This window comes from Condylura cristata, unplaced genomic scaffold (assembly GCF_000260355.1).
Source record: "Condylura cristata isolate star-nosed mole 26May11 unplaced genomic scaffold, ConCri1.0 scaffold00021, whole genome shotgun sequence".
Classification (NCBI taxonomy): Eukaryota; Metazoa; Chordata; class Mammalia; order Eulipotyphla; family Talpidae; genus Condylura; species Condylura cristata.
This window is the reverse complement of record NW_004567122.1, coordinates 867788-882870: the sequence shown is the minus strand read 5'-3', so window position 1 is coordinate 882870 and position 15083 is coordinate 867788. Positions and strand designations below refer to the sequence as shown.

General features: G+C 49.1%; 1 protein-coding gene across 1 annotated transcript in view; it reads left to right on the top strand.

Annotated features, from left to right (window-relative positions):
* Positions 1-15083, top strand: part of TACR3 (tachykinin receptor 3) — a gene marked incomplete at its 5' end in the record, with an annotated part of 40957 nt that overhangs the window by 13431 nt on the left and 12443 nt on the right. Inside the window, 2 exons of the mRNA XM_004686459.2 lie at positions 4340-4528; positions 5875-6025. Coding sequence (XP_004686516.1) covers positions 4340-4528; positions 5875-6025 — 340 coding nt within the window. The remainder of the gene's footprint in view (positions 1-4339; positions 4529-5874; positions 6026-15083) is intronic.

Here is a 15083-nt window from a genome sequence, read left to right as displayed (position 1 = left end):
GCTGATAGAAAAGCTGCTTCAGGTGAGGGCACATCCTGTGATGGAAGTTAGCACCTCCCCAGGCTTTCTTAGGGTCCCAGTTTGACCCATGAAAATACCATTCACGTGGCTGCGTCCCCGTACGGCTTCTTCTCCCAGACACGGCCTTAGTCGCCCCCACGCTCTGCCCCCAGCCTCCATGCCTCTGCTTTAGGGAGAGAAGCGGCACCCTTCAGCTGTCTCTCCCAGAAATGTGTCGACGTGGCACTTGTCTAGCCTGTGCACTTGTCTGCCCTGGGGAGATCACGTGATTGGTGTCTGCGCCACAGAACCGTGAGTTCTGCGGACAGTTCATCCTAGCGCCGGTGTCTGGGGCATCCCAGTACCGCTCAGTGAGCCGCGATACAGGGTGGACCCAGAATGGCAAAAATGCCAGCCTGAGCTTTCAAAATCCTCAGATACACTTCATAAGTAACTACTTTTTATTTTTTGAGAAGTTGATTGCTTTCGTACAATTCAAATGAAAGTGTTCTGCTGAGTGTTAGAAACTGCTTTCTGGCATTAAACTAATTGGCACGAAGTCAGTGAGACGCCGCAGCTTGCTCTGAGTGATCCTTGCTGCAGTCTCCAGCCAGGACTCGCTGCTGTGCTGTCCACTTCTCTCCCTAGTCAGAAAACACTGTCTGGATATCCAGGTTGGATGCATAGTTCTTCAGGACAAACAGAAAGGGAAACATTCTGCTAGTGCGGGAGTGTCCAGCGAAGCCACATCTCCTGGCAAGTCCGCCCCGGCTCAGGCGCCGCCAGGAAGAGCTGGCCGTGCAGGCACACGCTGGGAGCAGACACGCCTGTTCGCAGGTGCTGGCTTCATGCCATCGCAGCTGCACATGGATGCTTGGGATTCAGAGAGCGAGATTCTACTTGTGACTCTCGAAAGGCTTTTGCTTTGCCTTCCCGTCCACGGTCCGCCGTGGCGTTAGTTCACTCTTTAGAGTGGCAGCTGTGACCCCTGGCACCAGCAGAGAAGGCCGGCCCGGCCCCAGCCCGGGGCTCCACAGTGCCGCTGCTGACTTCCGGGGCCTCTGGAGTCTGAATCGGCCACTTGCTCGTCATTCTTTTCACTCAACCAGCTCCTCTGGTCTGGAGACAAGTTGAAGGTCAGTCTCCGTGACTCCCCAGCAAAGAACCGTCTTTCGCTTGCTGAGTCGTTGATACTGAACACATACTGCATGCCAGACATGGGTGCTAAAGTGGCACGTGCCCTGACCCCGCAGGCATGAGAGAGTGGGGGGCAGCGGTGGCAGAGGGTGGGTGGGGCACACACGTGGGTCGGGCCGCGCTGGGACGGCAGGGCCTGCCGCCCCTGGGCTCAGCTGGCAGCCCTGCCACTCACCTGCTCGTGACCCCGGCCAGTCGTGGATGACATGAGTGAAATAACCCAGGTGGTAAGCACTGGAATTTTAGTGTAAACAATTTACTGAAGCTCTTTAAGGCTCCATTTTCTTTTCTGTAAAATAGACTTACTGACACGACTGCGTAATTGGATTTCTGTGTACCACACACTTAGGGTCAGTCCTGTGACTCGCCTGGCCGTGCTGCGCTGGGTGGCCACCCTGTCTCGGCCGCCAGGAGCGGGGAGGCGGCGCCACAGCAGAGTTCACTTCAGACACAAGCGCTTGGTTTTCTTTGAAGTGTTCACTTTACTCCCCTAAACAATGTTTTCATGGTTTTTTAATGTAGAGCATTCACGTCTGTGTATTAGCTGTCGCACATAATAAGCTAAGGATGCTTTCTTTGAGTAATTGATGGCTAAGTAAAAAAGACAGGTAAGTCACAGCGTATCTGCTGAAGAACTAACCCTGTGTAACAGTTACAAAAGGAGTAGGAAAGTGAATTCCCCTCATTTTAAATGACTTCCTCTTAAAGGTAAAATGTGTTGGGCTTAAGTAATACTTAGCCTTGAATGAAAATACTGCCATAGAATATTTTGAAGATTTTGCACACATCATAATATAAGTGAAAGGTTAGGTTTCTGTACTACTTGTGAAATGGCTTAATACTTACACTGTGATTTAGTTTCAAATGTACTATATAAAGCAACTACACGCACAAAAACATCTTTAAGCCAAAAAAGAAATAAAATGAAACATTACCCAAAAAGTTCAGATAATAAAATCAGGAGAAAAAGAATGAGAAAAGGACAGATGAGTCAAAAAGAAAACAAATGCTAATTTTGAAATGACTTATTTCAATAACTATATTAAGTATAAATGGTCTAAACTGAATTAAAAAGCAGAGATCAGATTGCATTAAAAAAGCAAAATGTAACTGCATGATACATATAAGAAATCCACTTTAACTAAAAAAGATACAAGTGGGTTAAAAAACTTCTAACGTGGAAAATGGTGGCTTTTCCCCAGAATTTGGTCAATCTCAAAATTACAGATACCACCAAAGAGGACCAGAGTTAAGAAATATGTAAGACTTTGAAAAGTACATCTGTAAAGCAGTCTTGTAAATTAAAAGCAGAAATCAAGAAACTTAGCAATAAGTCATTTTGAAGAAAGACACAGGCTCTAAACAACATACAGAGTACAGACAAGTACTTAGTGGACAGTACTCACAGATGAGGCCACCGGAGTGGCCAACAGCAAACTTGAAGCAAACAGTACCTTATGTTTGGCCACAGAAAAAAATGCAAAAGATACAGTTTGGCATGTCGTTTTTTCTTCTCTGCATGTGAGCCAGAATTTGGCAGTTAGTCATACTACATGGTATTTTAAACTGGATATCAATTTTCCAGAATTAAGTTAATTTTATCAAAATGAATATAGTTCGAGTTTAGTTACCATAATCAGAACTTGCAGTTTTCCAAAATAACGCACCATAAAAATCGTGTGTAAGCACATTTATAGAACCTGAAATATATTTTCCTATGTTACTTACACACAGTGAACAGTCAGTAAAATCTCTGTGATGCAGTAGCAGCTCAGCTCTGAGCAAGACACAGCCTCAGTCAGACCTGCCTCGCTCCTCCCTGTCTGGGAGCTGAACTTCCCTCCGACGCTTGAAAGTGGGGTGTTCCCCATCTGCCTCACTGAAACAGCTCATCCTTTGTAGTAGCTTTTCATAGCTGCTCTTCGTAATTTCCTTTTCAAACGTAAAATAGAAAAACTGGAGATGTCGAGGTACAGAACTCGTACTTTGGAGGTCTGCCTCCGCGGTCGGGCATTTGGCTGCAGAACTCGTGAGTTCCAGTCCTTCCTCTGGGCCTCTCCAGTTCGCCCAGCAGACACTTGCGAACACCGGCAAGGTGCTGGGCACCTCACCGGACGGTCAGTACCCTCCTTGGACTGTCTCTAGGTCTTGACTTCTAGGTGGTAGGTGTTCCGATTTCTATTTTTAGCGTGAAGCTGAGGTTCAAAACGATTAAGTAAGTGACAGCAGAGGATGGATCCACATCTGCCTGGACCCTAGGACTCCACTGTCGGCGCGCGTGGGTGCTGACTCCGCACAACAACCCCTCACCCCCTTGTTTCCTGAAAGACAGCCCTGCGGCCCACGCTGCACTGTTCCCTGTGTACCGCCTTCCCTAGGACTCCACGTGGGCGGGGCTCAGACTCAGTCCTTCAGGTAAATGTGGCGCCCCGGAGCCCCTCCCAGCTCTGCGCCTGCGCCCTCCCTCCTGGTGGCCTGCTCCACGTGGTTAGGGTCCGTCTGGCTTAGTGCTGTTGCCCGCCCTTGTTCCGTATTGCACGTCAGTGAAAAGTCCAGTCTATCTTCGTCCTTCTGAATTATTTCACTTTACATCATCCCTTCAAGTCCATCCATACTGTTAGAGTAACTGTAGCTACATTTTCCGTGCCGAGCAGTATCCCACTGTGTATGTGGGGCCACATCTTTACCTTAACTCGCGTCAGGGGGCAGTTCAGCAGCACCACGCTGAGCAGGGGAGTGGATGTATTCCTCCAGGTCAGTGCTTGTGCTTTCTGTGGTAGCTACCCAGGAGTGGAGTTGCTGGGCCATGGCGTGATATCCTGAGCAGCCTCCCTGCCGTCTCCCACAGGGTTGGCAGTCTGTATTCCCTCCCTTTGCTGCCTCTGGGCCCTTCGCACTGGCGTCCGCGGGAGCGCATGGTGGTCTGGGGCTGCCTCCCTGTGAGAGCCACGCGCCTCTCAGGTACGCCTGGTGGCGGTCTGTGTCCTTTCCACAGACATTGTCGCTCTGCTGCCCGCATTTCTTTGAGTTGCTTCTTTATTGGGTTGACTGACGTACACATGTAGGTGAGTTTCTAGATCTTGGATAGTTTGCATTCTTCCTGTAGAGAACCCACAAAATGGCTTTGCTTGTTTTCATGCAGGTATATGGCCATTATTGACCCCTTGAAGCCCAGACTGTCTGCCACCGCCACCAAACTGGTCATCGCAAGCATCTGGGTCCTGGCGTTCCTGCTGGCCTTCCCTCAGTGTCTGTACTCCAAAACCAAAGTCATGCCGGGCCGCACGCTCTGCTACGTGCAGTGGCCAGAAGGTCCCAAACAACATTTCACGTAAGTTAATTCTCTGTTGTGATTTACAGTTTCATTCATATGCTTATGGTACTGTGGGCTGTAGCTGGCAAATGCGAAACATTTCCCTCCCGGGCTCTCACTTGCCTGGAAAGGAAACACGTTGTGTAAAACGCCTACGTGTGCTCCGGTCAGTCAGGCAGCTCAGGTCACCAGGGCCGAGCTGGGGAACCTCCCCCACCTGGCGTCCCGGGGAGGTGGTGGAGCGCTGGAGGCACCGCGGGGCGCGCAGGGAGGCGGGCTGCTGGCCGGAGAGTGGGCAGAGGTCTCGGGTGGGTCCCTCTTGCGGGAGACTTTGGGCGGCAGCGGGGAGCCTGGCTCCTGTGCCGTCTCAGCGTCCCAGAGACGTACTCTGTCGGGAAGGAAACAAGGACGCTCCGTGGGGGGAGTCAGCGTTTCCTGTTCTGGAACCCCCCTTATGAAAAGCAGAAAGGGAATACAGAAACAGGTAATTGGGTGAAATTTATTTTCTACTATTGGCATTTAAATTTTTATTTCAAGAAAATAAAAACCTCGTGACCTATTTTTCCCTCTAAAAATAACAAATCACATGAACGTCATTATCTTGTATGGCAGCTGTTCTGTGTAGCTCAATTCTACCCAGATTCCAGAAATTTGAAGAAAAATGTTATTCTCTCAGAAATACACCAGGCAGCATTACTACACTGAGGACTGTGGTCTCCCCGTCACCTTGGGGAGTCTTAGTCACAAAATGAAATCATTACAACAGTAGTTCGCACTGATGAATCATCCCCCTGTCTTCACGTGGGGGCTCAGTCGGGGAGCCGGAAACCGAAGACAGCAGGGAGACTCCGGGCCACCGCAGTGACCCCACTGGGGGACGTGGGCCCCCCGGCCCTCCCTAGTGGAGAGCAATGGCTAAACTGGGTAGCTGCATCCGAGCGTCTGTGACGGGCCCGCGCGTCTCTGCCTGGCCGCCCACGTCACCGCACGCTCCCTTGTGGGTCCAGCATGGCTCGCAGCATCTGCTCACCTTTTTCTTTTCACTTGGAGGAAACCAGTTGATGTGAAGTAGGTCAGTGTTCAGGGACAGACAGGCCCACGTGGGCGGGAGCCCCTGTCAGGTGTTGAGGGCGCTCTGTCCCTTTCCTGACACCTCAGGTTAGCTAGGAACTGGCTGAGCCGAGCTGAGGCCTGAGTCCCGAGCCAGCCGGGGCCTCAAGCCCTCGACAACAGTGAGGCGTGTGCGGGTGGTGAAGTGAGGCCTGAGAGAAGCCATGGCCGTAATTGGGCACCTGAGCTGTGAGTGGAAACGCGACTCCGTGTTCGTCCCCACACACCCTTCAGCCTGGTCTTCCTCCCTGCAGCTACCACATTATTGTCATCGTCCTGGTCTACTGCTTTCCCCTGCTCGTCATGGGCGTCACCTACACCATCGTGGGAATCACTCTGTGGGGAGGAGAGGTCCCAGGGGACACCTGTGACAAGTACCACGAGCAGCTCAAGGCAAAAAGAAAGGTACTGTCAGCGTGTCCGCGCATATGGTGGCCCCGCAGATGGGGCGAGCAGAGGGTGGCAACAACACATTCATTGTGACTGGCAGCTCAAGCCCCACTGTCCTTTTTCTGTGTCTTTCTAGCACCTTTTAATTTGATGCTTCTGTCTTGTCGCCTGTTGTCCACATGCTGTGTCGCCGCTGCCTCCTGCGCAGGCTTCATCTCCTGCTGCAGTGCATCCGGCCACACACCTACCGGGGCGTGGGGGGTGAAGCATGGGGTGCCCTGCAGCAGCTCTGGCCAGCTCCCGTTAGCTTTGTCCTTTATGGGACAGGACACCTCAGGTGTGACCATCGCCTTCCAGAAGCTGCCTTGAGGAGGGGGGGGGCTGTCCGTGTGTGCCCTGCCGCCTCTCTGCTCATCCCTGCACAACCGTCACAGTTGTGTGGTGAAGGGAGGAAGAGCCGCGCTACTGCCAGTACGACTGCTGGCTTGACATGGAAAAGCTTGAGGTTCTGAACTGTACATTAAGCAAGAAAATACATAAAAATATTATATTGCCATTTTACTAGGATTATTGTTTGGATGTTTGTCTACAGTTGGTTGCTGTGCCACCAGGGAGGGCCAAAAACTCGGTGATTTATTTTTAATAATAGAATAGTCTGTTTTTACATCATTATGTGCCTTTTTCTGTCTCAGTTGTCATCCCGTGGGCTTCCCATCACCAAGTCACCCGTATGCCATCGCCATGGTCCAGTGCACTTCCCGCCCCTCCCCCAGTTTTTGATCCCACCCCCCACTCCACCCCCACAAAATGCCTCTGGTATATGGCTGTTCATTCTTCTTCTTATTATTATTATTTCTCCCCTGGTCCTTTATACTCCTGTGAGAGAAACCATCGGTATTTTTCCCTTTCTTTCTGGCTTATCTCACTAAGCACGATCTTTTCCAGCTCCATCCATGTTGCTGCAAAAGGCATGTGTTTCTTTTTTTTTTTGGTTGCTGAGTAAGATTCCATTGAGTATAAGTACCACATCTTTTAATCCAGTCATCTACATAAAAACTCGGTAATTTTAACCCCACTTGTCTGTTAATACTTAGCAATGCTCAGTCAGGGTTTTTAAATCAAACGTAGAAAAATGGATTCTATTCTGATACCGATAAGCTTTTCCTCTTGTTTTTTGACAAATGGTGATAGGTGAGACTTGCATTTGGCTAACATTTATCGTGGTCCTGTGATTAGAAATACATATAACGTAATCTTTTCAGTGTGAATATACCAATACTTTACGTTAAAAATGAGCCGCACCGCTAACCCGTGCCTTCGCGCTGAGAGGAAGGGAGGCGGGAGCGCCGCGCGTGGTCCTCTCCCTCTGCAGCCCAGCGGTGCCTCCTGCTGTCTGGCTCTCACACGGGTCCTGTTGGGGGGCGGGGCGGTCGCTTGTGGGTGTCACCACATTGAGCAGCTGACGTGATGGCCGCGTGCCGCTGGCTGCACTTGGCTTCCGGTCTCGTATTTCTGACTGGCTGAGGCATCAGCCCGGTTCTTTGCAGAAATGTGCTCCGTGTCCGCTTCCAGGCAAATGAAAATAAGTCCAGTAACTGTAGATTATAGTTCCGTTGTCCTCATATGTACTAACCTTGTAGTATGAGATGAGAATCAACATTTATTTTGGCAGTGAGTCCAGGGAATAAAAAGCTAGAGGGTTCGCTCGCCCTTGCGCCACAGAGCCGAGGGGAGGAAGGCAGACGCATTCCCTTGTACTTTGAAATTAAAGAGTAAGTAAACCAATCAGCGCAGACGGAGAGCATGACCTGCGGGGACGGGTCAGAAGAGCAAGGCCTCTGAAAGCCTGGGGCGTGTCTCTCTGCCTCTCTGTTCTGGGCTAAACGACACAAGACGACTTTGCGGCCACGAGTGTCCTCTGTGCTGGCCATGGCCTCGGAGTCGCCACAGTCGCTTACCCGTGTGCGTGTCCGTGGCAAAGTCCATATTTCAAAATAGAGCTTGATCTTCCGATGCTTCTTTTTACGTCAGATGTAAACATGCTGACCTGGAGCATCGTTACCCCTAGTGATCGTGCGGGTCAGAGACAAAATCCCATCCCAGGCGAGGCCCTGATCACCCGCTGCCGCCTCTGATGCTGTGATGGGCACTGGAGAGGACACAGTACTGGCTGTCCTGGGGCAGGTTCCTCAGACTACTGAGGAGAAGCGCTCCGTGGGTGAGGCCGAGCCAGCGCTACAGTGACGGGCGGCCCTCACGCCACGGGGCAGTGAGAATGGCTGTGGCCTGGGTCCCCAGCGCCACTAGCTTGGCCAGCGGGTGCTCAGGGGCTCAGCTTTGCGTCTCCTACCTGCCTAGCAGTTGTGTCCAGTGTTGGGTCTGTGGTGACGGTGAGCAGTAGCAGTGTGATGCGTGTCTGAGTTACAGATCCTGCCCTTGCAGCCGCCAGATGCAGGAACCCTGACAACCTCACTGGCGGGGCTCCAGCCACTGGGACACACAGTACGACAAAGTCTCAACTGTCACAAAACCTCCAGGTGATTTAGAATCGACGCTCCCCACCGCCAGTCTCCTTACGTCCTGGCTGAGTGCGTACAGTCTGAAAGCAATACCAGTGTTTCTCGCTTTGGAAACTCCCCGTCAGGGCCTCCTCTCTTGGTGACCTGCGTGTCTCTCATGCATGGTTTCTAGATTCTGGGCAGTGACAAAAAGGGCCACAGCAGAAGTGTGAGTGCTTTTTTTTGGAATAACGTGAGCACATAAATGGCCGCAGGCTAGTGATGACTGACTGGGGAAGGACCAGAATCAACAGGTAAGTAAGTTGGGCAGAAACCTAGCTAACTCTTGGCATGGGCAGTGGTCACAGTTTTATCTAGACGAAAAATAAGTGGTGCTAGAGAGAATGAAAGCGATGAGAATAGACATATCTAACTTCAGTTCAAACATTATTCATTAAAGTTTCCTCTTGTGGAAATACTCAAGACGAAGCTTATCTGACCTGAAGAAATGTATTGCTGGGTTTTGATAGCCGTTAAATTAGATAAAGACAAAAAGGACCACTTGTACGTGGTATTAATGGCAGTTGAATGTGGGCGCCCGGGGCTGCTGACAGGACTGGTGTCCGTTGGGCTCTGAGGGCACCTGGGTCTGCATGGACCAGGGTGCTGGACTGGGAGGCAGCGTTAGCATCTACGCATTGTACTGGCCCTGCGTTTGACCGTGAGTCGTGGTTTGCAAATAACTTTCTCACAAAAAGGGATTTTTTTCTTACTGTATAAAAAAAGAAAATGACTGTCAAGTGTACAAAATTATTAAGCAACGGAACTTGGACCTAGCTCCTGGCCAGAGGTTCTTAGGGTTGCATTGTTCCAGTAAACAGTAATAGCTCAGTCACATTGCAAAATGCCGCCTGGTGTCTGAGTGCCGCCCGGGTCCCCAAGGCACTGCCCCACACAGGTCACCGCCGAGCCGCACAGCGCCTTCCCTGTGCCCCTCCATACAGCAGACCAGGCAGGTCAAAACTGCCATGACGGTGCTGTCCAGCCGGCGGGAGTCTCCGCCGCGGTCGCGGGTCTGGCAGCTGTCCAGCCGAGTCGCACTAGCTACCACGCTTGAAGTAGTCACTGTATACCTGAAGCGGCCGACGACAGGGCAGAGACATTCAGGCTTCACTCTCATTCTTTGTGATAACTGGAATTGAAGAGAGTTAGTGGCGCGACCATTAAGCTTTTACAAAAATTAACATATATTTATCTTACATTTTATGTATGGGATTTGAGTTTTTAAATTTTTCCCTTTATTCCTTTGTGATTGGATTTTTTTTTAAATCAAGGTAGCCTTGGTTTATATTGTTGTGTGTTAGGGATAGGATCTGCCTTTTCAAGTGTTTGCACACCCACCGTCAAATCCACCCATGGCTTGCTGTGCTCCCTCACCACTTTGTGCTTGTCCTGCCTTCTCCCCTCCGGTAGCCTCCGTTTAACAGTCAGATTTCTAAAGTGTGTTAGTTTTTGAGTTGGTCTCTGAGGTTTCTCTGCATTCCATCTGGTATTTCTTTCTCCTATCATATTTCACTTATCATAATCCTCCCCGGCTCCATCCATGTTGCCGAAAATGACATGAGTTTATCTTTTTGGTTGCTGAGTAGTATTCCAGTGTGTACAGATTGTCTTCTGATCCACTCATCTGCCTTTGGGCACTTTGTCTCTGACCTGGTATTGGACATACTGCTGTAGGGAACATAGGATTGCATGTTTCCCTTTGAATTCATGCTTTTGCATTCTTCACGTAGACACCTAACCGTGGAACAGCTGCATCATACGGTGGATCCATTTTCTTTTTGGACCCCTCCATACTGTTCTCAGTGGGGTCTGGGCCGGTCTGCATTCCCACCAGCAGTGTCGGAAGGTCCTTTGTCTCCCTCCCCTCCCAGCACTGCTTTTGCTCTTTCTGATGTAGCCCATGTCAAGGTGTGAAACGCTGTCTCCTTGTGGTTTTGACTTGCATTTCCCTGACAATACATGAACATTTTTTCCATGTTCATCACACCACTTGCATGCTGTCTCTGGAGAAGGGCCTACTAAGCTCTCTGCCCATTTTTTGTTCTTTTTGTTTCTCATGTGTGTCATGAACATTTCCGCGCATTGCCTCTCATTATTGCTTATCTTTGCTAAGTTTCTTAAGCCATAAGTGGACTTCCTCTGCAAGGAAAGAGCCACGGTGACTTCCTTGAATTTCTGATGCCACGCCTACTACACACACACACTACCCACAGACGGCCCACACGTGCACCTGCCATGTCGGTGGGAAACCACGAGCCGTGACATCACCTGATCTTGTTTGATTCCAGGATAGTGAGTGACTGGGCCTCTGACTCGATCTCTCACTCTGTTCTCATTTATGACACTGAATTACTGCCTCAATTTTTTTTTTTTGATGAGGGTTAATGAAGATAATGTACATGTTAAAGTGTCAAGGACTTAATAGTCATAAATGTGCAATTACAATCTGCATTCTTCTATTCATGAGACAACAAGAAGCCTAATTATCACCATAAAGGGAATAATGCTTGGCATCGCTGTGTACAGGGATGTAGCATTTATGGTGCTGCTGGTCCACCTGACTCTTGATTAGGGTCTTTAAATAGATTAGCCGTTCGGAAGCTGCCAGCCTCCGAGGAAGGCACTGTTGTTACTTGCGTTTCTCGAGGAAGTGACAGTCCCCGGTGGCCAGCGTGCCTCATCTACTGAATGGTAGGGTTGGGGCTGGAACCCAGAATATCCAATAGGAGAACTGTGCCCTTAACCTCTTTGTGACGCTCATTATCTTACCAATTTTAGGGGAAGAATGAGTAAGATACTCTTTACTCATTTTTTTATCTATCTAATAAAATTACAATTAAATTTATTGCTATATTCTAATTTAAAAGGCTTTTTTTATTAAACCAGCTGAAATATGTAATATTCTTTTAGTCATTTTTCATTGTCAACTTAATTTCCAGCACAATTGTGAACTTAAAACAATTTTTTTTTTAAAGATTTATTTTATTCGTACAGAACTGGGGTACAGGCCAGAGATGCGGAGGGTGAGAGGCTTCACCAGAGACAGAGCGGGGAGCAGAACAGGCAGATCGACGAAGTCCACTGCTGAGGGGAGCAGCGGGCAGGTCAGGAGAGGTCTGTTGCGCCATGTGGTCACCTCCGGGGCAGGCGGGGATCGAACTCATGCGGAAGTGGCTTTAGCTTCTCAGTGCTGTGCTTTAACCCGCTGCGCCCCCAGGGAGAGCCTAAAACAATTTTCTTTAACACAGTTCCTCAGCAAGCAGGGGCCCCAAGCAGTTACCAGTGTGAGGGTGCATATCGTTTACTTTAACCCCCCCCATCGTCAGACCGCCCCACCCCCAGCCTGTCATCACGCAGTGCCCATTTTGCTGTTTCAGTTGGTGCTGCCATGTGCTCTGTGTCCTGTGGGGCACTTTCAGGTGGCAGCATGCAGATTTGCCCTCATCCTTCTGGACTTATCTCACCACACAATTTCCTTGAGTTGCTTTCATTTCGCTGGACCTGGAAGGATTTCACCTTTGATTAGAGGAGCACTCCATCTTGGGGCTGTGCCCACCTTGTTGCCCAGTCAGCCAGCCTTCTGCGGGCACGTAGGCTGTCCCCTCAGCCACTGCGCACCTGCCATGGTGGGCATCAGGGTGCACACAGCTCTGAGGTGATGTTACACTAGCAAGTGGGGCCTGACAGGTCTCAGTGGCAGTTCCTGCTTAGTTTAGGGAGGAAGCTCCATGCTATTTTCCAAGATCACATCCGTCTAATTTCTGGAGTTTTTCTTCCCACCCTCACCAGAAGCTGCTAGTGTCTCTGACGTAACCCCTTCTCACAGATACGAAGTGACCTTATGTTTGCTTCAATTTAGACTTTTCCTGTGCCTATTGGCCATCGGTCTAATTTAGAGAAATGTCTGTTTAGTCTCAGCCCAATTTTTGAATCGGATTCGTTGTATGTTTTGGACATTAACCTATGACAGTGCACATGACTTCGCCAAATCAGTGGGCTGACTGTTTTCTTACACTGTGCAGGGCTTTTTAATTTGATGAAATTCTAGCTTATTTTTGCTTTCATTTTCCCTTGCCATTGAGTGCCCAAAGATGCCTTTAACACTGGTAGCATGGAACACATCACCTATGTTTTCGTGTATATATTTATCTACTTTGAATTTTTTTGTATGGTTGTAGCATGTGATCTACTTTGTCTTCTGCATGTGTCTGCCCAGTTTCTGAACACCATCTGTGATAAAGTATGTGTGTTATGTATGTACCTATGGGGTTTATGTGTGTTATGTATGTACCTATGGGGTTATTTCTGGGATCTTGACTATATTTCCATTCCAGTATCATACTGTTTTAATCACTGACGTTTTGTGCAGTATTGTATAGGATTCCTACATTTGTCATTTTTTTTTCCCCCAAGGTTGCTCCGGGTACTCAGGGTTCCTGTGGTTTAGTCTAAGTTCCTGTAGGTTTTCAATATTAAGATGTCAGCTTCTGATCAATAACAAGTCAAGTCACTTTACTTTAGAGAACTTTTTAGAGGAGCTTTTTTTCCACATTCTAAATCTTCATGTAATACATTCTGAAATGAAATAATACACAATCCCCCTTCACAAATTCTCCTTAGTTAAAGTAGCACAGAAAGATTACTACAGTTTTGCTATAACTTCCATGGCCATTGCATTTCTATTGCCACATACCAGTAGGCACAAATACTGTTGACTCCTGTTTAGAGGAAATCAGCCTGCACAGCCAAAGCAGCGTAACATTGTGTGCGTGGGAAAGGGGCACCTCTGGGGGGTGGGGGGGGGCGCAGAGCACAGGAGACTTGGATCCAAAACAAGCCCGTCCAGGCTCTGTCCAGCGGGAGCAGCGCCAGGCCGGTGTTTCAGGTGTTACGTCGTCGTCGTCTGAATCGCCACTTTCCGGCCGACACAGCGTTCATCTGTAAAACAGGAAGGTGAGCTTGATTACTGTAAGTTCTTTGGACTCTGGATGTCCAGGACTGAGACTCATGTTTATGGAGCCCCTGGCCTGCTGCGGGCCTGTGTAGACACTGTGTTGCTCCTTCCACTCCTGGGGGGCGAGTGCGTTTCGGGGCGCAGCCTTAGGGTGGAGCGAGCAGGAAGTTCTCAGGGCTTCTGTGCAGCCAGCTGTGGTGAGAGCCCAGGGGGCCCTCCGGCCACATGTACCATCTCTAGGTCTCACCTCCAGGTCAGGTGAGCTAGAGCCCCTAGTCTCCTTTCACCCCTCCTCAGCCACTATCAGGCAGAGACAGAGAGAGACAGAGGCACAGATGGACTCTGTCTCTGCCTCTGTTGAGACAGAGATAGACACGGAGGCACAGAAACACTATCTCTATGACTGTCTCTGCCTCCGTGTCTATCTCTGTCTCAGTTTATATCTGAGACAGAAAGGCAGGGGGAGACAGAGGCAGAGAGACAAAGGCACAGAGACAGGTAGAAGAGACAGAGACAGAGGCAGAAGAAACAGGCATAGAGAGACAGACGCAGAGACAGAACAGGCAGAGGCATAGTGAGTCTGGCACAGAAGGAGAAGGCAGAGAGATACAGAGATAGATACAAAATAGAGTTGCAGAGACATGAGAGGCAGATAGAATAGAGAGACAGAAAAGAGATGCAGAAAGAGATAGGAGAGATCAGATGCAGAGAGAGGGATAGAATAGAGAGACAGAAGAGATGAGAGAAGAGATAGAGATGCAGAGGCAGAGAGAGACAGAAGAGATATAGAGACGAGATGCAGAAAGAGAGAGATAGGAGACAGAAGAGATGCAGAGAGATAGAGATGCAGAGAGAGGCAGAGATAGTATAGAGAGACAGAAGAGATGCAGAGATAGAATACAGAAAAGAGGCAGAGAGACAGAATATAGACAGAAGAGATGCAGAGAGATAGAAGAGAGGGGGAGACAGAGACAGAAGAGAGAGAGAAGAGACACAGAGATAGAATAGAAGAGATGCAGAGATAGAGACAGAAAAAAGATGCAGAGAGAGACAAGAGAGATGCAGAGAGGCAGAGAGAGATAGAAGAGAGAGACAGAAGAGATGCAGAGACAAGAGATGCAGAAAGAGACAGAGATAGGAGAGACAGAAGAGATGCAGAGAGATAGAGACAGAAGAGAGATAGAGATGCAGAGAGATAGGAGAGACAGAGAGATGCAGAGGCAGAAAGAGATAGAAGAGAAAGAGATGCAGAGGCAGAGATAGAGACAGAAGAGAGGTGCAGAGAGATAGAATAGACAGAAGAGATGCAGAAAGAGACAGAGATAGGAGAGAGATAGAATAGAGACAAGAGAGATGCAGAGAGAGAGAACAGAGCAGAAGAGATGCAGAGATAGAATAGAGACAGGAGAGACGCAGAGACAGAAAAGAGATCCAGAAAGAGATAGAAGAGAGATAAGAGATAGAGAGATAGAAGAGAGATGCAGAGACAGAAGAGAGATAGAGAGGCAGAGATAGAATAGAGAGACAGAAGAGATGCAGAGACAGAAGAGAGATGCAG